Genomic DNA, 26,455 nt, shown 5'->3' on the forward strand with positions numbered 1-26,455 from the left:
GCAATTAGCGACACGAGGTCCAGAAATAGCTTGCCACATTCCAGACCTGGTGCACGCTCTTATCAGCAGATAATGCACAGCAAAAGATGCACGCAGGAGAGCATATTTACAAGTTTATTCAGCATTGGTCAGAACAGAGAAAAACATGACTGCCTTCTTCAGCGTCCAGGCACCGAGAGAGAGAAACAAAAGCAACAGAAAAACATAAACATCCTGTGAACAGGAAATGCGCAGACTCTGTGACTCACAAAGCCTGCTCCCTTTTAAGGTGGAACGGAAATATCCTAACAATGTTTACCTGGTGCCAGTTCTGTGTGGACTCGTTCACCTTCCTCACAGATCCAGGTTGGAGTTTGTTAATGAGGCTGAAAGACAGAAATGGGAGAAAGAAGTTTATTTCTTAAGTGTCGTGTGTGCTGCTCAGTGTAAGGATTACTTCATGTGCCATGCGTTTCTCCTTCAAGACTTCCCAATCTGCAACTCTTTTGATGCAAGAACACACCGTACTGAAGAAGTGTGCTTGCACACGAAAGCTTATACCCAGAACAAAGTTAGTTGGTTTCTAAGGTGCTACTGGACAATTTATTTATTTATTTATTTATTTATTTATTTATTTATTTATTCCGACACCATACTTTGGAAGAAGAAGAGGAGGAGGAGGAGGAGGAGGAGGAGGAAGAGTTTGGATTTGACATCCTGCTTTATCACTACCCGAAGGAGTCTCAAAGCGGCTCATATTCTCCTTTCCCTTCCTCCCCCACAACAAACACTCTATGAGGTGAGTGAGGCTGAGAGACTTCAAAGAAGTGTGACTGGCCCAAGGTCACCCAGCAGCTGCATGTGGAGGAGTGAGGAATCGAACCCGGTTCACCAGATTACGAGACCACTGCTCTTCACCACTACACCACACTTTTTCTATACACAGGGAACCTCCGTACAGAAAACAGCTTGTATATGCAGCAGCCCTAAAATGTACTTATAATCACTGCTGTCAACTTTTCCCTTTTCTTGCAAGGAATCCTATTCGGAATCAGGGAATTTCCCTTAAAAAAGGAGAAACGTTGACAGCTATGCTTATAATACAATCAGCAGAAAGAATGCTCCTTGTTATATAGAAACACTGGGATCATTCCTTATTGTAGAATTGGGTAATGAATACTGCTGCTTTTCAGTTTACAACTAGATCCTCTGGATCAGATAAAGGTCTGCATGATCCATTGCTCAAGCTGTAAGATGATGGTTACAAAAAACACACCATAGAAAATATAATAAAACATAATAAAAAGATGAACAGCAATCCTATTCAATTGCTATATTATCTTCTGATATGTTCTTGTTTAAAACAAGGCAATTAAATTCTCTTACTACTCACAACAAAAACCTGTTGATGATTATTGCTGAATTTTCCCAATTTTAAGTTGTTGTTTTTTCTTTCCAACTATCAAACTATCTTTAGGAGGAAGTCAAGTTTTTAAAAATCTAGCTTGATGCTAGAGGGAAATAAGAGAACGGCAGGTGTTGCTTTCTAAGTTTGAGTGGTGTTGAGCTCATTTGTCAGAGGGATTTAAATTTTTTTTTAATATTCAAAATGATAAATAGGTAAAGCAGTCTCATGGAAGGCAGGAACGAGTCCACCTCTCTGCCAATTGGCTGGGGTGGTGAGTAGGGTTGCCAAACGATCAGGGAAAAACACCAACCATCAGCTAGGTTGTTTGACCTCTGGGCTGGTTGCCAGAACATTTTATGTAAAACCTAGCATTGCGGCTGGCCTGAAAGTTCTTATGACAGCTGGACTTTTTCTGTAAAATCCATCAACATAATTTCAGTTAGTTAGGGTTGCCACACATCCAGTTTCCCCCGAGATTCCAATAGTGAAATTTGCGTCGGGGTGTGTGTGTGTGTGAGAATTTTGAGAAATCGACAAAATATTTGGGGTTTTGCCAGCAGAACTAGGAAGTGTGTGACGTGTGTGTATCACTCTTTGCCTTTTTCGGTCAATTTCCCATAAAAAGCTCAACTTCCTTTTAAAATGTGGCTCTTTATGGGTGGGGGTTGTTCTTGGGTTATTGTTCTTAATTTGATATATGATTTTATATATTGTGATCTTTTCTGCGAAACGCCCTGAGACCTCCGAGTATAGGGCAGTATGTAAGTCAAACAAACAAACAAACTTTTGTGTCTGGATTTTTACTTCTTGAAACATGGCAACCCTACATTAATGTTCATGCTTCAGCTGTGTAGCTTATTTGCAGAGTCAGGCCCATGACCTCAGAGCAGCGTATCATCTCATGTGCTGCAAGGTTTGTGTGTCTTTTGTCCTTAGGTAAAGATAAAGAGACCCCTGACCATTAGGTCCAGTCATGGCTGACTCTGGGGTTGCAGCGTTCATCTCGCTTTATTGGCCGAGGGAGCCGGCGTACAGCTTCCGGGTCATGTGGCCAGCATGACTAAGCCGCTTCTGGTGAACCAGAGCAGCGCACGGAAACGCCGTTTACCTTCCCACCGGAGAGGTACCTATTTATCTACTTGCACTTTGATGTGCTTTCAAACTGCTAGGTTGGCAGGAGCTGGGACAGAGTAACAGGAGCTCACCCCGTTGTGGGGATTCGAACCGCCGACCTTCTGATCGGCGAGCCCAAAGCTTTAACCCACAGCGCCACCCACGTCCCGTCTTTTGTCCTTAAACATCCTGCAAAGACATTGAGGCAGGGTGGGAATTTGGCAATGGGACTGCTCTTTCACTGTCTGTCACTAGATCCAAGCATAGGCTTGGAACATGGTGTCTGATCTTGTGACTGGGGCCGGCAGATAAGCACACTTTTTGCCACTTACAGAGGAACTCAATGATACATTAAAACAAATGGTCCATCAACAGAAGCATTTCTACGTGACTGACAGAACAACCTCCCTTTCCTCTTTCTATGCGCTGCTCTGTGGGTGCTCTCGAGCCTCCTGAGCCAACTGGGAGGCTACTGGGCACACAGGGATGGGCAGCCCCAATGCACTAGTGAAAGTCCTTGTACCTTTGCACAGGCTCCCACTAGTGGAACTAGGGAATCAGCTATATGGAAGCCAGAGCGCACAGAAATGCCATTTACCTTCCCACCGCAGTGGTACCTATTTATCTAATTGCGATGGTGTGCTTTCAAACTGCGAGGTTGGCAAGAGCTGGGACAGAGCAATGGGAGCTCACCCCGTCGGGGGGATTCGAACTGCTGACCTTCCAATTGGCAAGCCCAAGAGGCTCAGTGGTTTAGACCACAGCGCCACCCACGTCCCAAGAAGTGTAGGGTGTGCTTCATAGAGGCAGGATCTGCTGCCCCTTCCAGTTACCTGAAGTGTGATGTCCTGAGGCAACTGCCCCACCTTGCCTCATGGGTGTGCATTATTCAAACCCACTATGAACTCTCTTAAACTGTTGTTTCTTGCCAGCGTTGGGCACCTTTTCCCTGTAGGTTACGTACTGCTTGGTCCTGTCATACAATTTGTCTATCATAACAACAGCTGCAGGTTCTGGGTGCCAGGGTGTGGGTGGTGATATTCTTTGGTGCCCACCCTTCAAAAAAGCACCCAAGACTCGTGGAGGTTACCAGACATGTCCCCCACCCCTAGTTCCTTACTCGCAAAGGATGACTCCATCTTTCAGACTTTCCATAAAGTTTTCTCCGATGCGCTTCCCAGTCAGCTCCTCAATCCATTGCCGCAGTTCGTGCTCCTTCTGGGGATCGTATTTTTGTGCTAGCTGTAGAGGAACAGAGTATTTTGGAATTAGGTCCAATGTCTGGTGAAGCTCTGGCCACTAAAGTGATGCTAATGTCCAGCCTTTTGATCATGTTTGCACCTGCAAATGACAGCAGACCTGGAAAGCCTTTTTTAGCAGAAGGCTGCAATCTCCATTCCAGGGAAGGGCCTGTTAAGGCTTGCAAGGGATTAGGAGAATTAACTGAGGATAAGACAGTCGATGGCTACTAGTGATGATAGCTACATATTACATTCAGTATCGAAAGCAGCATAGCGCTGAATGCAATAGGGAGTAAACAGCAGCAAGAGAGGACTATCGCCCTTACGATTCCTTCTTGTGGGGCTTCTCACAGCCAATCTCGCAGGTGGTCACTGTGGGAAGGAGCAGGGGAGGACCTTGGTAATATGGCACCCAGCGTGAGGCCAAAATTTGACACACAAACACTTATGCTGCCTTCCCGAAGCTGGCTCAGCAAGGTGCTGGGCTTTGGAAAGGAGGTGCAAGGCTCTGGCAGGGTCCTAGAGCCCTCTCAGCTCCATCCCAATGCTGGACATGGGCTAACTAGGCTTTGGGAGGGAGGTGGGAAGGTGTCTTCTTGGCTCAGCACCCTGTGCACCGCCCTAAATCCACCTCTGGAAACAGAATGCTGGACTAGATTGGCCCCCTTTGGTCTGATCCAGCAGGGCCATTATGTGCTTAACTGGCCAGAGGTGGCCTCATTGTTTACTTTGAGAAGTAAGGTTCATGTACAGCTAAGGAGTAATTCGGATCACGATGAAGCATTATGGTCAAGATCTGCTCATTTTCAACACCAAGGAAAGGCAAAATATTTGCACAACATTAACAAATCAATATTGCATGCAATGCTGTATCCAAATGCACTCATTTCTTCCTTAAATTGTGCTATCTGCACACTTTAATTCTGAACTTCTTAAGTATGTTCAAGCTAGTTTCAAGGAGTTGTGAAACTGAAGCTGGCTTTCATTTCTTTGCTAATTTTCTATATACAGGGGAATTCCTGCTAACTGGGGTTCCATTCATGACCACTGCACGTCAGTCCATTCCGATCCGGTTCACCCCATTCTGCCCCTGCCCCACCCCCCTTTTAGTGCCAAAAACAGTGTGCACATCAGCGGTCATGTGCTTGTGGTCATGCACAAGTGGGAAGGTGCCTGTAGGTGCGCGTACACACACACACACACACACTTTTCAACGATGGGGTGCAAATTGTTTGGTATGTTGGTTGCACTTCTGTTCTTTGGAATGCCTGTACCTCGGATTGCGAACGCTGCGGGCTGCGCGTTTTTGGGTTACGGACGCGCAGAACCCGGAAGTACCAGAATGGGTTACTTCTGGGTTTCAGCGCTCGCGCATGCGCAGAACCACCAAATCATGTCACGCGCATGCCCAGATGCGGTGCTGCGGGTTGTGAACATGCCTCCCACACAGATCACGTTCGCAACCCAAGGTTCCACTATAATTTTCAGGGGTGTTTAATGGCGACATATGTGGAACCAGGACAAGGCCAATGGTGGAAGTCCAAAAACGTGGTACCCTTACAGACCCACACCACGAACAGAGAAGTGGCTCTGGCAAGATGTCACGAGATCTTGCTCAAATCTCGTGATATCTCAAGAGGGCTCCACAAGTTCTTACTGGAACCTGTCACTGCTGCTTCACAGGTGCCAGCATGCAACTCAGGTAAGAGAGGCTTTAGTGGGGTCCTCACCTTTTAATTTCACTGCAGGTGGTGAAATAGGGCAACCCCCCCCCAGACCAAGATGTGGAACTGGAATTAAGAAAGGGCTCTTCTAATTTTCTTATTAGCTTTGATTGCAAGCTGTCAAAGACCAGATTTGGACATAACAAGTCAAAATTTGTCTTAAACCATGGTTTGATAGGAAAGGATTTGCTCCTCTCTGCTGCCCTCCTACCACATAGGTCTCTATTCTGCCCCTTGTGAGCTTGGTTCTCTCTAGCCGGAGTGTTTGTTTCAAAGAAAACCAAGGTTTAATTCTGGCTTGCTGATCATAGTGGGTTGAAACAAGGCAAGGCATAATATAGCTTCTTTGAGATGTGCCAGGATGGGAGACCGGGAGCATGTTCATGAGCAAACCACATTTTAAGACAAACCTGACTTCTTGCGATGTACAAACCTGGCCAATATCCTGATTTTCTGCTACCCACCCCTGGCAAAATATTGTCCCAACGATGTGTGCGTAAGATTGCAACCATGGTTGTCTTATCATGGAATATGAGGAGGGTGACAATGCCTATTCCACCAAAGGCTTTGGTTCTGTGCACACCCCAAAGCAAGCATGTACAGATAAGGCTGCAAATTCCATCAAACTTTTTTTTTTAAAGTTAATGGTAAGTTTGTCAACAACACATTCTGTTTCTGAAGGCAACATAGAACAAACTGTTGCAGACCTAATGAATATAGTGTTCAGCAAGCCGAGCAGAGCTTGCAGCAATGTGGAGTGGTGTCTGACAGGAGGATGCTCTGAAAGTGATCATTGATAGTGGATATTACCTGCCTGAATGTCTCTATTTTCAACTCTGTTGGACTGTATGTTAATGCTGGGGAAACTTATACCGACCATAGAGAGCAACGAGTCACCAGTATTTGGGTTTTTATGTACCTCTGGGAAAAGCAACCTTGGCGCCAGCTTGCCTCTTTATTTGGAAATGTGCTTGCAAACCAGGTCCTGGCATTCCTTCTAAGGGCTTTTTCAGCCCCCCAAGCAACTAGGGTCTTGGATTCTACTGGCCCCATGGGAGTGTGCTGCCTGAGTGACAGGAGAAAGCTTCAAGGAGTTTATGATCTGCTGGTTTGTGAAAAAATCCATGACGATATCTCAGCCACTCTCTGCCAGCCCAAGAAGCCAGATGATTAAGCCATTAAAACCAAAACCACTGCAGCAACCGTCATCTGTGCTGCCCTTGTAGGTTTTTTATTTAAAAAACGAATCTCCCAGAGCAGGCAGGATCACAGGTCTCATCGCTGCTTCAGTCTGGTAACCAGCACATGGAGAAATCTCATGCAGTTTCTCTAAGGTAAAGGTAAAGAGACCCCTGACCATTAGGTCCAGTCGTGACCAACTCTGGGGTTGCGGCGCTCATCTCACTTTATTGGCCGAGGGAGCAGGCGTACAGCTTCTGGGTCATGTGGCCAGCATGACTAAGCCGCTTCTGGCGAACCAGAGCAGCGCACGGAAACACTGTTTACCTTCCTGCCGGAACGGTACCTATTTATCTACGTGCACTGTGGTGTGCTTTCGAACTGCTAGGTTGGCAGGAGCAGGGACCGAGCAATAGGAGCTCACCCCGTCGCAGGGAATCGAACCGCTGACCTTCCGATCAGCAAGTCCTAGGCTCTGTGGTTTAACCCACAGCGCCACGCGTGTCGCATGCAGTTTCTCTACCTGGCCCCAAAAGGGATTCCAAAGGATGGTCCAAGGGAAGGGAATCCTCCCACTGCTAGAAAAAACAAAATCAGGAATTTGTGGAAGCTAATGTACCAAATAAGGGATGCGGGTGGTGCTGTGGTCTAAACCACTCCAGCAAGAAAGTAAACGGCGTTTCTGTGCACTGCTCTGGTTCAGCAGAAGCGGCTTAGTTATGCTGGCCACATGTCCCGGAAGCTGTATGCCGACTCCCTCGGCCAGTAAAGCGAGATGAGTGTCGCAACCCCAGAGTCGGCCACGACTGGACCTAACGGTCAGGGGTCCCTTTACCTAATGTACCAAATGTGCATACAGAAAAATAAGGTCTTTATGACCTATTTGTGATATAAGGCCCCCATTAGGAAGCCCCCTCAATCTATTGTGCTGACTCTACATCCTTCTTTTAGTTACGCTAGATAGGGTGCTTCCGGCCCTCAGCTCCTCTTGACTTTTGGGGTCTCTTCCCACACAGTTTTCAAGTCCTCCACCAAACCCACACTGTTCCTTCTTTGGAGCCTGGGTGAGCTTTAAATCCCTTCCCCTTAGAATATGAACCTTATTTCATGGTTATCATGAAATCGTCTTTCAATCATCACACCAAGGGCTCATCACTTGTGCTGTGCCTAGAAAACATGGTTCCAAGCAGTTTTGCGCTTGACCCAAGCTTTCTTGGCATGAATAGTCTGGGCAAAACCAAATTGCTGTTTGTTCCGATTGAGTGATAAAGAGTGATTTTCCCCTGGGTGGGTGGGTGGGGGAGGGGAGAGAGAGAGGGAGAGCAGAGAGAAGAGAGCTGAAATATACTCAGAGTCGAGAGTGGATTTCATGCTCTTTATTCAGCTCATAGTGGTGAGGAGGAATGGAAGTTCCCCCAGAATGTCTGCTTTATATACATTATTACACAATGGGCCCCACGTGATTGGCTAATTCCAGGATTCTCCTGTAGGCCAATCAGGTTGTGGATTCACTTCCACCTGGAGCTGGATTGGGTGGCTCCTGTGGACCAATCAGACTGCTGCATTCTGGGTTCTATTGTTCTAGGACCAATCAGACTGCTGAATTCTGAATCCTATTGTTCTAGGACCAATCAGACTGCTGCATTTTGGCTCCTATTCAACTCAGTACATAACGAGAGCTAAGTGTGGATATGCCCTAACTTGTCCAAACAGTGGCAAAGGCTTCACCTGTCACAATATAGATTGTATCAGTTTGGTTTGGTCCATCTTAAACCCCAAGAAACTGAGGAAGAGCAACCTGGGTTATATATCCAGATGTAACAAGTGAGTGCTTCTCTCTTTCACGCCAGGCTTACCCACTGCTCAAAATCTTCTCTGAGCTTCTTTTTTGGCACATAGTGGGGTGAAGTTTCAAATGCCTGTATTTTCCTTCCCACTGGGTTTAATTCAGTGGGGAGAAAGGGGCAGGATTTGTATTAGAAAAGTTCCCTTTGTGATTTTTTGATCCAGATTGCAGCTTCCCGCAGCTGCTGTAGGTTACTTTAAAACAACAACAAAACCCACAATGACTTCAGGGTAAGCATTCCTATGACGTAATCTGATCGAAGCCAGCCAACGCAGCAGCCATCCACAATGCGTTCCACTCAGATTTTGATTTGGGGAACAGCTCATTCTAATACAGCAATCCAATGAGGAAAATCTAATACAGTATTTCCTAAGCCCTTCTAAAGCTGGCAGGACGCTGAGCCTCTGACAACATTCTGTTCTGATGGCTCTCATCCCATGCTCCTGGCTGGAGAGATTCGCTTTGAATTTTGTGGGGATTTCTGCAGGCTATAGGACTCTCCCAACCTTCTGCTGTTTCACTGCCTCTAGATTTTCCCTCATAAGCTGGCTGTATGGTTGAGCGCAGGATGCAATGCTTGACAGAAATAGGAACAAGGGTTGGTGCTGACCTTTAAAGCCCTAAATGGCCTCGGTCCAGTATACCTGAAGGAGCGTCTCCACCCCCATCGTTCTGCCCGGACACTGAGGTCCAGCGCCGAGGGCCTTCTGGCAGTTCCCTCACTGAGAGAAGCCAAGTTAAAAGATACATGCAAATGCAGCCTGAGAATCTTATATGTAATTTGCTTAATTTTTTTTCTTCCAATTTTGCATTTTACAATTGAATCACAAATCTAAGTTTGCACATCCAATTTAAAACATCCAGTCAAGCTAGCAAAAATCTACCATTTGCCTGATAACAAGTGTTGGAAATGCAAAGAAACTGAAGGTACTTTCTACCACCTTTGGTGGACGTGCCTGAAGATTAAGGTTTTCTGGGAAATGATATATAATGAAATAAAAAAGGTACTTAAATGTACTTTCCCTAAGAAACCAGAGGCCTTTCTCTTGGGCATTGTCAGCCAATTTGTGTCAAAGAAAGACAGAACTTTTTTTATGTATGCTACAACAGCAGCAAGAATACTCATTGCAAAGTATTGGAAGACACAAGATCTACCCACTCTGGAAGAATGGCAGATGAAGGTGATAGACTACATGGGACTGGCGGAAATGACTGGCAGAATCCGTGACCAGGGGAAAGAGACGGCGGATGAAGATTGGAAGAAATTTAAAATTTATCTTAAGAAATATTGTAAAATTAAGGAATGCTAAAATGTTGAGGTTTTGGAAAAAAGGGGATTACAGCTGTAAAAGATTAAGTAAAAGAAAAGAATAAGGGAAAATTTGATAAAACCAAGGGGTAGGATTTGCTGAAACAAATTTGGAAATTGGGCTGCAGAAAGGGGAGGTATGGGGTAGTCGGTGAAGTAAGGTCTAAGAAAAAAGGATTCGAAATTATACATGTTTGTTTATGTGTTTGTTTGTTTGTATTGTGTAATGTTTGTGTTCATAAAAACTGTGAAAAACCAATAAAAATTTTATTAAAAAATAAAATAAAACATCCAGTCCTTATATCTAACTTTCATTGTTGTAGAGATACTGATGGAAAACATAGGCCTCCTGCATCCTTAGCAGCCTCAACTGCCTGTCACTGATTGACTCTCCCCCTCCCATGTGTTCTCCCTCAGGTTTTGTTTATTTGTATGTTTTGCTGTAAAATGGGAAATGATAAATAAAATTATATTTACAAAAGAGAAGAGTGGATGGATGAAGGAACCAGTCAAAGCAAGGCAGATCTTCCTTTTCCTGTTTCAACAGGACCGCCCGTCCCCCCGCCCACCGCTTGCAAGGAGGCAAGGAGGACCCACAACAAAAGCGTGTAGCAGTTTTTAAAGACTTTAGAAATTGCCTGATCTCTTAGCCAAAGCCCAACTGCCACCCAAAAACATCACAGAAAGAGATTGTCTACAACAAGGGTCAGCAACCTTTTTCAGCTGTGGGCTGGTCCACTGTCCCTCAGACCATGTGGGGAGGGGGCAGGACTATATTTTGGAGGGGGGGGAACCGAGTGAATGCCTATGCCCCACAAATAACCCAAAGATGCATTTTAAATAAAAGCACACATTCTACTCATGTAAAAACATGCTGATTCCCAGGCCATCCACGGGCCAGATTGAGAAGGCGATTGGGCCGGATCCAGCCCCCAGGCCTTAGGTTGCCTACCCCTGGTCTACAACAGAAATTTGAGAGTGTGGATAATAATGTGTGCTGATTGCCTTGTTCTAGCCTGTCTGGGCCATTTTTTTTGAAATGGCAAATAATGTAATTCCTGAAACCATTGTCCCAGACCTCCCCTATTCATAGACAAAATACGCTCTTTTGACTGGATTTGAAGGACTTGTAATTGAAAAGAACTATTGGAAAGGGTTTTTCTAAGATATGTCCTTCAACTGCAGAGACAATATTTGGGATCATTTAAGAGAATGGTTTTGGGATTGCTCTCTTGTACTGTTTCAGACATGTGGTTTATCTACTTAAGTATGTGTGTTTACCTTGTGCACTTATGAACAGGGCTTTTTTTCAGCTAGAACTCACCAGAACTCATTTCTGGCACCTCTCAGGTGGGCGCCATTGCCATTCTAAGAGAATGAGGGAGGCATTCTAAGGACTCAGCTAAAATAGGTAAAGGACCCCTGACAGTTAAGTCCAGTCGAGAACGACTCTGGGGTTGCGATGCTCATCTCACTTTACTGCCCAAGAGAGCCAGCGTTTGTCGGCAGACAGTTTTTCTGGGTCATGTGGCCAGCATGACTAAGCCGCTTCTGGTGAACCAGAGCAGCACACAGAAACGCCGTTTACCTTCTCGCCAGAGCAGTACCTATTTACCTCCTTGCACTCTGACGTGCTTTCGAACTGCTAGGTTGGCAGGAGCAGGGACCGAGCAATGGGAGCTCACCCCATTGCGGGGATTCGAACCCCTGACCTTTCTGATCAGCAAGCCCAAGGCTCAGTGGTTTAGAACAGCTGCAAATAAATGTTTTAAATGTGTTGTAAAGTGCAATATACAAATGTGACACTAGATGGCAACTGTGAGCTATGACAAATTCAATGCATTTTTCAAAATGTTGGTTTTTTTTAAAGTATTTTCACAGCATTTTTAAAATATGTGTGTAGATTCCACCATGGTGAGTTCCAGCACCTCTTTTTCAAGAAAAATAGCATTGCTTGTGAAAATTCATTTCATTTATGACCTTAGAATTCTTTTTAACACCATGAACAGAATTAATTCATTAGGGAGCAAATGAAAACGATTAAAGTCCAGAGCAGAGCAGATGTAGAGTAGCTCCTTTGGTGGTAGAATCCAATGTTAAAAGGTGAACAAGAATGCACTCTGAGAGAGAGAAGAGAAAGACTTTTGAGGACATGCACTGAGTCAGAGGAAGAATTTAACAGAGAGATCAGGGCTGGAATGTCAGCCTAATCTCCTGGCAATGTATCCAGAAAGGAATTTGTAAACCAGAGGTACTACTGATGCCATGCCCTCATCCTTGGTCCCAGAACCATGCCTTTGCCATTAGGAGTCTGACCAGGGGTGGACCTTCAGATGTTTCCAACTCCCATCAGCCCCAGACAGCATGGCCAATGGTCAAGCATTATGGGAGCTGTAGTTCAGTAGTGACATAGGGTGGGCCACAGGAGCAGCTTCTGCATTCATGGCAAGCAGGCTGCTCAGTTTTGTATACGGACTGCCTGCGTTGGATCTCAGAGGTGCTCTGATAGCATTGCTCCTCTCCATTCTTGGTACTTGGCAGCCCAGGCTGCAGCTGAGAGAGCGAGAGAGAAAGCATTCCTTGGGCCCTCTCTCTGGACGTGAGGCAACTTCATACCTTCAGCTAGTGCCAGGGAGCTCTGCCAACCCAAACAGGCTGTGTCCCCTCTAGGAGGAATTCACCAAACTTGGGAGAAAAATGGGGGATGTGTCCGTCCCAGATCCACAAGGATTTATCCCTCTGCTGGGATGTTTCAAAGACATAGTGGGCTGAGCAGGACTTTTGTGTGGACATTTGGCTAAACACAAAGTGTTAGAAGTGATCTTAAGATTCCCTATTCATTTGTTTTATCTTCTTGGGGGCTAAGCCTTACTGAAACATAACTCAAAAGCCGCAAGCTGATTGTTATGTTTGCAACCAGTGCCTAAAATAATGCAAGTGAGGTGTGTGTGTTGTTGGTTGTTTTTTTTTGGGGGGGGGAACCTTTCCCAATATTGATAAGCACCTTCACTGAGCTCTTCTGAACACTGTTTTCATATTTGGTTTGGAACTCTAAAGCATCATGTCTGACCATTTTGGTTAATGCTTCCCCCCGCTGTATGAAGCTTAAAACCCTACAGCTAGCTGTTTGCAAAACAAATAAGAAAAAATGTTAAAAAGCATTGCCAAGCATTCTGATTTTTCCGCCCGTGACAAGTGGCTTAACTGACTCACTTGTGTGAGTCAGCAGGAGTTCTTTGTTCTGTAGGAGCAGATGAGACTGTAGTGTTCTTCAGGCTATATCACATAGGTAGCGTTTTGATGTAATGGCAGGTAACCCAGGTGGCTGCCAGGGTGCACTCAACGAGCTACTTAATACCTGGAACAAGGAGTACCAACAATGTATTGTCATTTGTAATGTTGTCCGTACTGAACTGCATGACCAGCATTGTGTGGACACTGGGTTTTCTTAAATTACAATTTGTGGGGAAATTTAGAGCCTCCCTGTCCATTCAACAGACTGATGTGTGCACGAGTAATTGTGGTATCGATACCATAAAAATAAGTGAACACCATGAGCAGGGGTGCCAACTTGAATAAAATATTGGGGGGCCCAGGTAAGCCCTGCCCCACATAACTGGTCACATGACACAGTGCACACACACCATTTGAATGGCAATGCCCATCCACCTAGGAGTTGGCTCCTACTATAGGGTTGCCGTATGTCCAGAATTTCCTGGACATACCTGGAATACTGCAGTTGGAAGCAGTGTCCGGGTGGAAATCGGAAAAATGTCTGGGGGGAATCCGGACATATGGCAACCCATGTTGGCAGTGTCATTTTTGCCAAATTTTGCTCAACAACTTTTCACATTTTGAAATATGTCAACTCTATCCTATGATCATGAGGTTAGTGAATGCGCAGCCCACATTAGAACACCTAGTGGCGGCTGGTGGTCCATTGGGCCTGGTGCCCAATAGTAGGCAGAGCCAACTAATTCTAGCCTTGCCCCCATCCTCCTCTCTTGATACCCGGAAAACACTTGAGACTAAGGAGGAGAAGCCGACAGGTAGTTGTCATCCCTTGGACCAGTTCCAAGTGAGAAAGGAGGCAGATGGGAGCTGGCAGAGAGCAGGCTGAAGTTGGTGGGGCACTGCCCATCATAAAACATACAGATATTGAAGTTAACCCTTTATTCAAAGAAACACCCCTTCCTAGTAGGTCTTGCCCCAACGAAGCAGTTGCAAGGACCAAAGGTCCCCGTCTTCCCACTGCTCCCTAAGTCTCATCCTTTCCCGGGACCTTCCCAAGCAACCTGAGATTTATCCACCTTGTCTGTCTTTGGGAAGGACCTCTGGGAGACCAGCGGGGAGGCGAGCTTATCGCAGCGGGGGGGGGGGGGCTCCCCGGCTTCTTCAGCTACTTGTCTCATCTCTGCCTCTTGGCCCTTGTCCTCTCCAGCCTCTGCATCTGCCTCTAATTCTGAACTGTTCTCTGCCACAGAGTCTTCCTGCTCACCATACCCTGTTATTTCTTCAGCTTCCGACACCACCTCCTCCCAGTCTGCTCCCTCTTCTCCGTAAGCATCTGTTGTCTTGTCTCTCTTTGCTCCTCCCTCTTCATTCCTCTCCATGTTCTGGGAGACCAAGCAGGAGGGGAGCTGGTCATAGCAGAAGGGGGAGATTCCTTGGCTTCTTCAGCAGCCTGTCTCCCCCCTGCCTCTTGACACTCCCCCCTCCCACTCTGCTTCTGCCTCCAATTCCTTCTGCAACAGCCTCTTCCTGCTCACTAAACCCTGTTATCTCTTCAGCTTCTGACACCTCCTCCTCCCATTCTGCTCCCTCTTCTCCCTCTGACCACTCACTGTCGTCCCACCACTACTCCCCTGGCACTGAGCCTTCTACCACTGGAGGCTCCCCTGAGGGTACCCTAGCTGGTGTCTCCCACTGCTCCTCTGCATCCAGCCACTCCATGATAGCTCATTTATCTAACCATAGTTTATGGCCAGCATCATGTGTGAATAAGGTTAACTTGTTCCAAAGTTGAACAAATGCCAGGGGGGTCAAAAACTTTCCACGCCAGAGACTGTGGTGTGTGTTAGTGTACTTCAACCAAGTTCTCCCTCTGCATTATCTGGCCTCTTTAGTCCCTTGAAATCTATGGTTTTCTGATGTGCTGCAGTTGCAAGAGGTCAGAGGTGAAGGAGAATAAAATATTGTTAATGAATCAAAAATCTCTTCTGGTATTTGAAGGTGCTAAGGTAAAAGGTAAAGGACCCCTGGACGGTTAAGGCCAGTCAAAGGCAACTATGGGGTTGTGGCGCTCATCTCGCTTTCAGGCCGAGGTAGCTGGCGTTTGTCCACAGACAGCTTTCCAGGTCATGTGGCCAGCATGACTAAACAGCTTCTGGTGCATGAACTGTGACAAGTGCCAGAGTGCACAGAAACACTGTTTACCTTCCCGCCGCAGTGGTACCTATTTATCTACTTGCATTGGCATACTTTCGAACTGCTAGGTTGGCAGGAGCTGTGACAGAGCAACAGGAGCTCACCCCGTCGTGGGGATTCGAACCGCCAACCTTCTGATCGGCAAGCCCAAGAGGCTCAGTGGTTTAGACCACAGCACCACCCGTGTCCTTGAAGGTACTAGCAACTTTCAAGAGGCTAAGGGTGCTTTCGCGTGACCTGTTTACTGAGCATTGACTCAGACATGTTTGCAGGGAGGTTTGGCAACGTTGGCCATTTAGTGAGCGTTCAGGTTGATATGTTAGCAAAGAGGCTAGGCAGTGTTGCATCAAAGCAAGTGTTACTCACATTTTCCTGTCACTTTCCTTATTGCAAACAGTCCAGTCTTTTAGAGAAGCACGTTTGTTGGGTAAAAGCGCCAACCTGAATTTTCCAGTGGGTGATTGAATCCCACCCCAAAATAGTGAAAATTATAATAGTCTGGAACTGCTGCCAATCAGTTTGGGCACTAACTGAAAGCTAATGGGACAAAGCACATTATGTCCTTTGTTTAGAGAGGTGATCAGATTTTTCTGTCATAGGAACTTAGGAGCATCACAGCAGCGCCATCGCTACAGGAGCCTGGATAGCTCAGTGGGTTAGACCATGGTGCTGATAACACCAAGGTTGCAGGTTCAATCCCTGTATGGACCAGCTGCATATTCCTGCATTGCAGGGGGTTGGACTAGATGACCCTCAGGGTCCCTTCCATCTCTACAGTGCTATGATTCTGCTAGGAGGGGGAAGCTGAGGTTTTTGCCCTGCGTGAAGCCTCCAGAAGGGCGTCATTGAGGCTCACAACCTGTGTGTGTACGCAAATGCACATACAGAGGGGCAAACTGGATCTTTATTTCAGTGGAAGCTGAAATAAAGTCTAATTTCACCCCTTCGCCCATGGGCATAGCCCAAGGTTGGCCAGGGAGAGGCAGCGGCCCCACCTCAATAAAAGTCAATAAAAATCCATAGCTAACTGAGATTTTGCCCCCACCCCAAAAAAGGCCTGCTCCCCCCCCCAACAAAAATCCTGGCTACGCCCATGCCGACATCCCAGAGCTAAGAGAAGAAAAGAGGAAAAATTACACTGAGCAGCCAATCTTGTATGGTTAGGGTGGCTTACTTGAGCTGCAGATGTGATGCTTAGAACATGGGTAGGCAAACTAAGGCCCGGGGGCCGGATCCGGCCCAATCGCCTTCTAAATCCGGCCTGCAGACAGTCCGGGAATCAGCATGTTTTTACATGAGTAGAATGTGTGATTTTATTTAAAATGCATCTCTGGCTTATTTGTGGGGCATAGGGACTCGTTTATCCCCCCCCCCAAAAAAAATATAGTCTGGCCCCCCACAAGGTCTGAGGAACAGTGGACCAGCCCCCTGCTGAAAAAGTCTGCTGACCCCTGGCTTAGAAGGTTCTTTTCTCAGTTTCTGCTTCTTCGCAGTCTGATTAATTTGAGCTGGTTTGCGGAATGCTTATCGGTTCTGATGAGAATGGGCTAGGATTCTAACAGGAACTCTTTGGAAATATTTTGATTGCTAGGCTCTGTACTATATCTGCTAGCCAGGCCCACTTCTGTCCAGGAAACTTTGAAGCAAGTGCTTGGACTACATAACTTGGATGCAACCATCAGACCTGGTACTGACAACACAGCAGAAGCAGGAATGCACAAGAGAGAAGGGAAATACTTGGATTAATTTGCAATCAGAATTTGCCTTGACCAGCCTTCATTATAGCAGCTGCTGGATTTTTACCACTTCAGTGAGAGCTAAGCACAAGATGCAAGAGTGCAGGGCCTTTTGTGTCGTCTCCTCATTTGTCCTTTTTCCCGCTTGTCTTTTCATCCCTTTCTCCCCACATTCCCTTGTGTTGTTGCTTATTATCCACTGTTATGGATTTCAGAGGGAACACTGAGAATTTTTTTATTTGGGACCACAGAAAGCTTACCAGAAAGGTTGCCTAAATATGAGCTGACAGCTGCAGTGCATCTCACCCAGAACAGTATACATATAGCATAACACAGAACAGTAATTTGCATGTTTAATTCTATATGGCAGTTAAGAATCTCTTTGCAAGATGCAAGCGTGCTATTCTAGTTTCCCATTTTCTTATGACTAAAACTCTAGCAAAAAAAAAATACCCTTTTTAAAAAGTTGCATTTGAAGGCATTTGTCATATTTGTATCTGGAAAATTACTGCATGTGGTTTCCCTATTTTATCCCTATTCCCTATTTTATCTTTACAACAACCCTGTGAGGTGGGTTAGGCTGAGAGAAACCGACTGACTAGTTCAAGGTCACTCAGTAATAAACTTCATAGCAGAGCAAGGATTGGGACCTGAGGCACTCTGGGTCGAATCCAGTACCCTCCCTGCGAAAACCATATCTGCTTTCTGTCAAACACTCACACATTTAAAAGAATATGAACTTTAAAAGAATATGGACTAGTTTGTAGCCTTTGTGCTTGTGGAGCTGCATTTGAAGAAGTGAAGACAAAAGCTTGTCCAGCTTTCTGGCTCTTTCCTTTTGTGCTTAGAAATCTGAAGCTATCATATGATGTTCATGGGACACTGTCTTTACAGGAATCCACTGTCACGGATTACTCTGTGTGTTAATCTCTGCTTCCAGCACAAGAAGGCAAAGCAGGATGGGACAATCTCTGTGCACAGCTTCACGGAAACAAGCAAATAGCTGTAGTTTGTCATGCCCAGAGCAATGTGAATTTTGCCTTGGAAAAAGTTTCTCCGTGCTTCCCAGACAGGGTGCCATGGTAGCTCTCAAGCCTTGTGTTTCCCAGGGACACACCACGTTCAGTTAAATGGGTGTATTGTGTTATGAGGACTTGGGTATTGGAGCAGGAAATATGAGCTTGCAATATGGGCAAAGAAGGTATGTAAGTTTTGTGCTTCTAGTGAATTGGGTCTGGTTGGACAGAAGACAGGGATTCCAATCTGCGGTTGTATTATGAATTAACGCCACTCCATGAAGTTTGTGCCAGTAGCTCCCTGCCCCCTAACAAATTCCAGGCTATGTTTGGGGCTTCTTTCTGGAACTGGAAGTTCCTCAGTAAATATGTCCCATTTTAGGTTGCCAGTTTGGCCAGGGTAGAACCCCTATTCTAACTTTCTTAGCATGTCATTAATCTAATGTTTTTTCCAATGATACTGGGTTCTTCACACTGGTTGTGAAGACATCACCTTGTTCTGGCCCTCCGGTTTGAAGAGCAGCTTCCTATGGAGTCTCTCTATGCAAAATGAAACATTCTTCCCTATCTCCTTAAGGGAGGAATTTGGGTACAACTCTTACCTCCCTGGCAGATAGAGGTCTCTTGCTTTCCACCTGAGCACCAGAACTACTGTGTACTCCCCAGCAATCCTATGCTCACATTCCAACACAGGTGCTCTCTGTGCATTACAATCACCAATTGGACCCCTAAAATAAGAATCACAAGGATCCCCTGTCTGATGTCCTACTGGGAAGGCTACTTACTTTGTTCAGGTCCTAGCCTCTCCTCTCGGTCTCTTCTTTTCTAGGCTAAACATACCCAACTCCCTCAACCATTCCTCATAAGGCTTGGCTTCCAGACCCTTGATCAGCTTGGTCACCCTTCTCTGCACACATTCCAGCTTGTCAATATCCTTCTTAAACTGTGGTGCCCAGAACTGGACTCAGTACTCCAGATGTGGTCTGACAAAGGCAGAATAGAAAAATACTATTATTTCCTTCGCTCTGGACGCTATACGTCTGTTGGTGCAGCCTAGAATAGAAATAGCTTTTTTTGCTACTGCATCACACTGTTGACTCATCACACTAAGCTCTGTGGTCTACCAAGACCCCTAGATCCTTTTCACTTGTACTGGTGGCAAGTCAGGTGTGCCCCATCTTGTTTACAAAACTAGATTTACTCTCCCCACATCTAGTTCCCACCCATACTGCAAGAGTTTCTATTTAAGTTGGAGGAAAACTAAAAATACTTGCTTTTGTAACCAAGTTTGCTCTCTGCAGCTCACCAGTGGTCACCATTCTGCTGGAAGAGTTCTGTGCGACTCAAACCTTTGTTTGCAGACTCCCCATATCAGTTGGAAGATGCACAACGCATGCTTAGGATGCCAATTGTCTCACTAGAGGAAGGTACTGTGCTGAAAATGCTTACTTCCCAACAGTCAAGAGCTTTGTTTTCTCATCCATGGCTTTCCAGCAAATGGTAACTGAGTCCCCTCCCTAATATTTGAAGAACTGTGGCTCTCTCTGTTGTCCCTCTGCTAGGACAGAGGAACTGTAACTCTATCTTTTGTAGGAAACCGCTGATGGTTTGCAGGAGCTTGCCTGCCAAATCTTGGACAGCCTGTCTCCCAACTTCTCCTTAACAGGTAACTCCCATCCTGCAGGAAAGTTTGTTCTTGTATCACAATCCTCACTGTTCCAAGAGATTCTGATGGCTGTGGAGGAGAACCCTCTGCCTGAGGAATGTATTTGTTGGGGTGCGTGTTTATGGCAGTGGTGGTGGTCTCCCTCACCTGGGGTCTTGGGGCAGACATCCTGCCGCTCACCAGATGCACACCCTGCCAAACTATGCCTTATATAGAACCAGCCTACGAAGAAACCCCAAAACTGACCATATATGGTGAGTCTGTTGCTGCCCAGACTTCTGCGGCAGAGTGCAAAGTGCAGTCCAAGACGGTAGCTGAAGAATTTAGCTGTGGAGGGAAGCGGGGGGGGGGCGGGGAGAGACCGGCCTTTTGCTGGAGCCAGTGCTCTGGTGAGCCCCGGGAGATGGAGGGTGCAAGGAGAGAAAGCGAATGGGTAGGAAGGTCTGTATTCTCTAATCATTCAGGGCTTAGCCCCAGACATTTCAGGAAAATATGAAGTTCCCTTAAACGCATCGGCCCAACTAGCTCGCCCTGCAGTTTCAGACAGGAGTCTTTCACAGCCCTACCTGGAGACGCCAGGGTCTGAACCTGGAATCCTTTGCATGCAAACTAGGAGGGTGCTAGGAGGCCATTCTTGAGTCACAAAACAGCGCCTCAAACTTGCAAACTTTGTATCTCACGGACAGGTGCCCCTTAAAAATTCCAGGTTGGAAATCTGGCCTGGCCCTTAGCCTAACGGTCTTTAACACAGCCAGAAACAAGAAATGAGCTAAGCTTATGGGAGTAAAAGGAAGATTCCATACATAAAGCATCACCCCTAAAGCTGTAGGATATTGAAAGGCCCGTGGTGAGCAGAGAGCCAATCCACTTCTCTGATTAGCAGGTAGTACAATCCTTGCCAAGCCATGACACAGCTGCCTCTGCTGGAGAGGCATTCTATTTTTAAATGTATTTTATTGATTTTAAAAAATAACATGGAAGAACAACCTCCACATCCAACCCTACTCCCTTCCCACCCAAACCACCCTCCAAACACAGGTTCCTTATGGGAAAACATTGCTCCAAAGTGTCAGGTGCAAGTGCCATTGTGAATGACGGTCCGTTGCATGTGTAAGAAAAGGATGGCCATGTCGCAATACAGTGGTACCTCAGGTTAAGTACTTAATTTGTTCCGGAGGTCCGTTCTTAACCTGAAACTGTTCTTAACCTGAAGCACCACTTTAGCTAAAGGGGCTTCCCACTCCCGCGGCGGCTCCGCCCCACGATTTCTGTTCTTATCCTGAAACAAAGTTCTTAACCCGAGGTATTATTTCTGGGTTAGCAGAGTCTGTAACCTGAAGTGTATGTAATCTGAAGCGTCTGTAACCCGAGGTACCACTGTACAGTTATCCTCTTCTCCTTTTCCAGCCAATGCCTTGACTTCCTGAGTTAATCTTTCAGAGTACCAGGGTCCATACTTTCTAACTCATAGCATTTCAATGACTGAAATGTAAAATCTGAATGGCACCCCCCTCCCCACTGATTAATATGGGGCAGGGGCACAATCCAATGGAAAGTGCTTCTGCATAAGCCTTCTTAAAATGAACAGATGCTGTGTGCATTCAGTTTTGCTAACCTTACACAGGAGAGCCTCCTGCTGGATTGTGCCTCATGCAGAGCTTGAATTGTGGAGAAAAGGTGGGGGGCCCTCACAAAACCCACAAGCCCCATTCCCAGTTCCCCTCTTTTAATCAAACATGCTGCCATGACTTTCTTTAAAAACCACAGTTAAAGCACCCAACAAAAACAGTGGCCCAACATGGCCTGTTCCCCATTCTGTCCCCCTTAGTGGTACCCTAGGCCTGTCACCTGAAGTGGCTGCCTCTTGGTGACTCTGGAGAACAGTCATCCTCCCGACGGCTAACACACCTCAAGTCTATACCCTGAGGAGCGTCTCCGCTCCCATCGTTCAGCCCGGACACTGAGGTCCAGCTCCGTGGTCCTTCTGGCAGTTCCCTCACCGCGAGAAGTGAAGTTTCGGGGAACCAGGCAGAGGGCCTTCTTGGTAGTGGCTCCCACCCTGTGGAACGCCCTCCCAGTAGTTGTCAAGGAGATGAATAACTGCACAACTTTTAGAAGACATCTAAAGACAGTTCTGTATAGGGAAGTTTCTAAGGATTGATGTTTTGTTGTGTTTTTAATATTTTGCTGGAAGCCGCCCAGAGTGGCTGGGGAAACTCCATCCGATGGATGGCTAATAATAATAATAATAATAATAATAATAATAATAATAATAGCTCTGTGACCACCTGCTGGTCAGCTCACAGTATGGCAGAACCGCTTGTCTCAGGCTGAACCTCCTGGTCTCTGGCAGGCCTAAAACACGCAGGATGCCGTGGTTGGAAGAGAATCCCCTCCCCAAGCATTAACTGGTCTGATCCAGGCCCTCAGACAGAATATTTGTGGGGAAGGGGCCTTAAAGATACATTAAGGGTGAGGAGCAGCAGGCATCACAAGCCCAAAGTAAACTAGCCATAAAAACCTCTCTTTCATCATATGAACTGGCACTACTGAAGGTGCCACATAATACCCATTTTCCGCATTTGTAAGGACTCGGGCATTTAGTGTGGCAGTTTGGAACTCCCTGCCTATTGAGATCAAGCAGGGATCTTCACTGTACAGTGGTACCTCGGGCTACATACGCTTCAGGTTACATACGCTTCAGGTTACATACACTTCAGGTTACAGACTCCGCTAACCCATAAATAGTACCTCGGGTTAAGAACTTTGCTTCAGGATGAGAACAGAAATCATGCTCTGGCAGCGCGGCGGCAGCAGGAGGCCCCATTAGCTAAAGTGGTGCTTCAGGTTAAGAACAGTTTCAGGTTAAGAACGGACCTCCGGAACGAATTAAGTACTTAACCTGAGGTACCACTATACAGTTTTTGGCACCTGCTAAAAACACTCTTGTTTAGACAAGCCTCCCCTGGTGCTTAGAAAGCTGAGGTGATTTTAATCTGCTTTAGTATTTTAACTTCAGTGTGTTTTAGAATATGGTTGTTAATTTTTCACAATTTCATTTTTTTATTTTGGATTAAGTCCCACTATGTTTTGCTCCCAGCCACCCCGCAAGGAGAGAAAATGGAAAAAGTGTTTTGCCAAAGGCAGATTCCAAAATCTAGAAACTGTCATTGGTAAAGAGGGACCTCTGGAGAAGGTGTTCCGGTAAGTTCTTCCCAGCATGGCTGCTGTGATAGGCTTTTGTCATGAGTGGTTTAGATGGTGCCAGACCAGGGGATTGGAGTGGGCATTTTCAGATGTGAAACATAGGCTACAATCCTATGCCCATTTACCTGGAAACAGATCTCATTTAATTCAATGGGACTTGTTTCCAAACAGACACGTAGCAGCAGAAACTCAGGTTACAAGTGCTTCTCTTCTGTGTGAACAACAACCAGGCATGAGAGAGACTCAAAACCTTCGTGTGAAAAATTCCCATTTGACTGTGAATGCCTTTATCTTACCAACACTTTCATATCTGTAAAATGGGTAGAACAGTGATCTTCCTCATAAGGAAAAAAACAACCATGATCTAAGGTTGTTAATTATGCTGATCTTAGCTGTCCTAATCTCTTTCTTTCACACACACTTTCTTTCTTTCACAGGTGTGTGAAACCTTTGCCCCTCTAGATGTTTGCTGAACTACAACTCCCATCAGCCCCAACAAGCATGCCCAAAGGCCAGGGATGATGGGAGCTGGAGTTCAGTAACATCTGGAGGACCAAAGGTTCCCCACAGCTAGCTAGCCCATCTGTTCTTTAAGAAGGCAGTGGAGCAGCTAAGAATGCGAGTAGGGCTTGGCTGGTTCAAATCTCACTTTCAGTCCCAAACACAGTAGGCAGCCATAGGCAAACAGCTGTTCTCCTTGCCTCAACACCTCCATCTTCAGCATGGGGAATATTGTACTGCCCTAGTAAGCAGGGCTGTTGCAAGGTCTGCAGAGTCTGAGGGAGGGTGAAGCACTTTGAAGGTTTGAAATGTGCTACACGAAAGAGAGGTTCTTTGATGCCTGAATTGTTCATCCTGGCAATTGATGGATCTCCATTGTCCATCATCTGTGGTACTTATCCCACCCTCTGCAGGTAACAGGATTGTCCCAGAGGTCATCATTTGAGCTTGCTTAGAGCCTGTAATTAATTACTTATTACCGTTGTTTCAGAGCGTTTGTTTCTCCCCCGCACCCCATGTCCATTAAAGAAAAGACAACAGACCTCATCAAACAAAAATCCCGAGAACAGAAACAAAACAGAGTTGCCATCTTAAAAGCGATTTAGGTGTCCGTTTCTGCTAGTCCATTCCAAAACCTCCCATAGCCTGTTTCCTAAAGCTTTGCGTGGTTTTCCTCCTTGCCTTTGCCTTCCTACCTGGACATATAGTCACATCCTCCCTATTCCCTTCTCTGAGTGAGTAGGTGCCATGAAACAAAATGCCCTGCTGTCCTGCGCAGTGCTGATGTTATTAGATTTGTAATGCAACAGGCAAAAGTCCCACTCCATTAGATTATGAAGAACCACACAACTCTCAGTGCTAGGACACACACACACACACTGCTCCAAACCAGGCATTGTAGATGTCCTTACCTTATTCTTGACTTCAGCTGACATGCCATAGGCTGGGCCCCTGATGAAGTGTGTCGCAGACATGTTGCACACGTGCTGTCCTCTGCGCGGTTTGCTCTCTGTGTGTGTTTTGGTGCCTTCTTGGTGCACAGCGTGTCTGCCTCTGTGCTGCTTTCCCTGCAACTTTTAAAAACTCTTGGCTCTCCGGCTCTCCCCCTCCTCCTGCCCAAGGGGGAGTCCTTCCATTGGCCAGACAGCATGGCCAATCGCCACCTGCCAGGGATGCTGATGTCAGCCTGTTGGTATTAAGAAATGATGGTGTCATTTTTTCCACCTTGGGGGGCTTGGGGGGCATCCAGTTCTTCTGCTGACTCAATTCCCTGATGGATGTTTTAAATATTTACAGAAGCCCTTGTCACTTCTGAGCATGTGAAAAGAGGGGAAGAGTCGATGGATCTGACTGGCAAAGCATCCCCTGCCCACAGCTCTCCCTCCCCAGTGGTAGTGCAACTTCCTGCCTCTTTTACTCATTAGTTCTGTCCCCTTTCTCAACCTTACGCTTCTGTGTGGCTCTTTCTCCTTTGCATCTCCCTTCCACTCCCTCCCTTCTAGCATCTTTCCCAAGCAAAGCCTCTGCGCCACTCACTTTCCTTTTCATGCATCAAAACCCAGAAGGAACAAGCTAGAAAAACAGTCCAGTCATCCAGAGGGCAGCACTTCGCTGTTTGGCCAGGCCTCCCTGACCCTTTCTGCCCCAGTTCCCTTTGCTTTGTCATCTTCTTTGGCTTTTGAGTCTCACATGTTGCTCTGCTAGCTGCAATCTCTCCTTTCCCTTTTCTTTTCGCAAAGAGCTTTTGCAAACTATCAGCACGAAACAAGAAAAGTTCAGCTCTGTACTTTTTTTTCCAGCAGCAGCAGCTGATAAACAAACCTGTCTCTATAAACTCGAAGAATCTAAATAGACAAGAAAGCTTTGCAGAATGAAACTACAGTGGTACCTCGGGTTACAGACGCTTCAGGTTACAGACTCGATAGCCCAGAAATAGTACCTTGGTTTAAGAACTTAACTTTACGATGAGAACAGAAATCGCGCAGTGGTGGTGCGGCAGCAGCAGGAGGCCCCATTAGCTAAAGTGGTGCTTCAGGTTAAGAACGGACCTCCAGAACGAATTAAGTTCTTAACCCGAGGTACCACTGTACTGTTCAGAAATCAGGCATGGGAAGGGAACATTTGACTGAGCAACTTACTGATTTGCTGAAGCCACCAAACCGGTACAGACAATGGTGGCATTTCAAGGATGAACAGATTCTGAGATGTTATCGAGAGACAAGAAATAATATTTAGCAGTGTGCAGCAGGGGAGCAGGACTCTCCCCAAGTTTAATAAACCCTTCTTCATTAAACTATAATAAAGAAAGGATTTTTTTTAATAGAATATCTCAGTCACATCTTCCTGCCAGTTCCCAGTCTCTTGACACGGATGTGAAAAAGCTAGCAGAGCAGCTTAGCTCTTCCAATTTCTTCCTAATATATGTGTGGCAGGACAGGTTTTGGCCTAAGCAGTTCAGTTGGGCCTCAAGGTTGTCAGATTTGGCAGAAACATCAGGTGGGGCAGCTGTTTCCAGCTGTGCTTTGGCTTTTAAAACTCACTGGTGGGCGTTGGGAGAAATCCTGCTGGGGCCTCCCCATCCCACTATGGATCAGTGGCGTAGCGTGGGGGGTGCAGGGGGGGCCGGCCGCACCGGGCACAACATCTGGGGGTTAGGGTTAGGGGGCACAAATCCACGGGTTAGGGGGTGCAAATCCATGGGTTAGGGGGCACAAATTACTTGCCTTGCCCCGGGTGCTGACAACCCACGTTATGCCACTGCTATGGATTCAGGGATAACCATCTGCCACAGCAGACTGGGTTGTGTCTGGACAATCATGGTTTCCCAAGCCCTTGCTGACTGGGAATCTGCCTTTATGGCTTCTAACCTTCACACAACATCCATTCCTTATTGCCGCACTATTCCTGAAACTGGGGTCTACCTGTTAGCAAATCTTATTAAAGAACCCTAAAGCTTTTTGTCCCATCCCTCACTTCCTTCGAGGTCCCCGAATCCCAGCTTGTGCTTCTGGAGTGACCTCAAACTTTGACACGGCTGCAAGAGACTTGAGGTCCTTTGCCAAACCCGTTCAAATAAAGCTGCCCTGTTGCAGCAGCAGCAGCC

At 46.3% G+C, this 26,455-nt stretch overlaps 1 protein-coding gene across 1 annotated transcript in view; it reads right to left on the reverse strand.

Moving 5' to 3' along the window:
* Positions 1–24,420, reverse strand: part of CNN1 (calponin 1) — a 36,633-nt gene extending 12,213 nt beyond the window's left edge. Inside the window, exons 1-3 of the mRNA XM_081176904.1 lie at positions 24,264–24,420; positions 3,621–3,742; positions 299–365 (exon numbers count right to left, since the gene is read on the reverse strand). Of these exons, the coding sequence (XP_081033030.1) occupies positions 299–365; positions 3,621–3,742; positions 24,264–24,326 (252 nt within the window). The 5' untranslated portion in view covers positions 24,327–24,420. The remainder of the gene's footprint in view (positions 1–298; positions 366–3,620; positions 3,743–24,263) is intronic.
* Between the last annotated feature and the right edge of the window lie 2,035 nt (positions 24,421–26,455).

The sequence above is a fragment of the Podarcis bocagei genome, assembly GCF_964188305.1.
Source record: "Podarcis bocagei genome assembly, chromosome: 17".
Classification (NCBI taxonomy): Eukaryota; Metazoa; Chordata; class Lepidosauria; order Squamata; family Lacertidae; genus Podarcis; species Podarcis bocagei.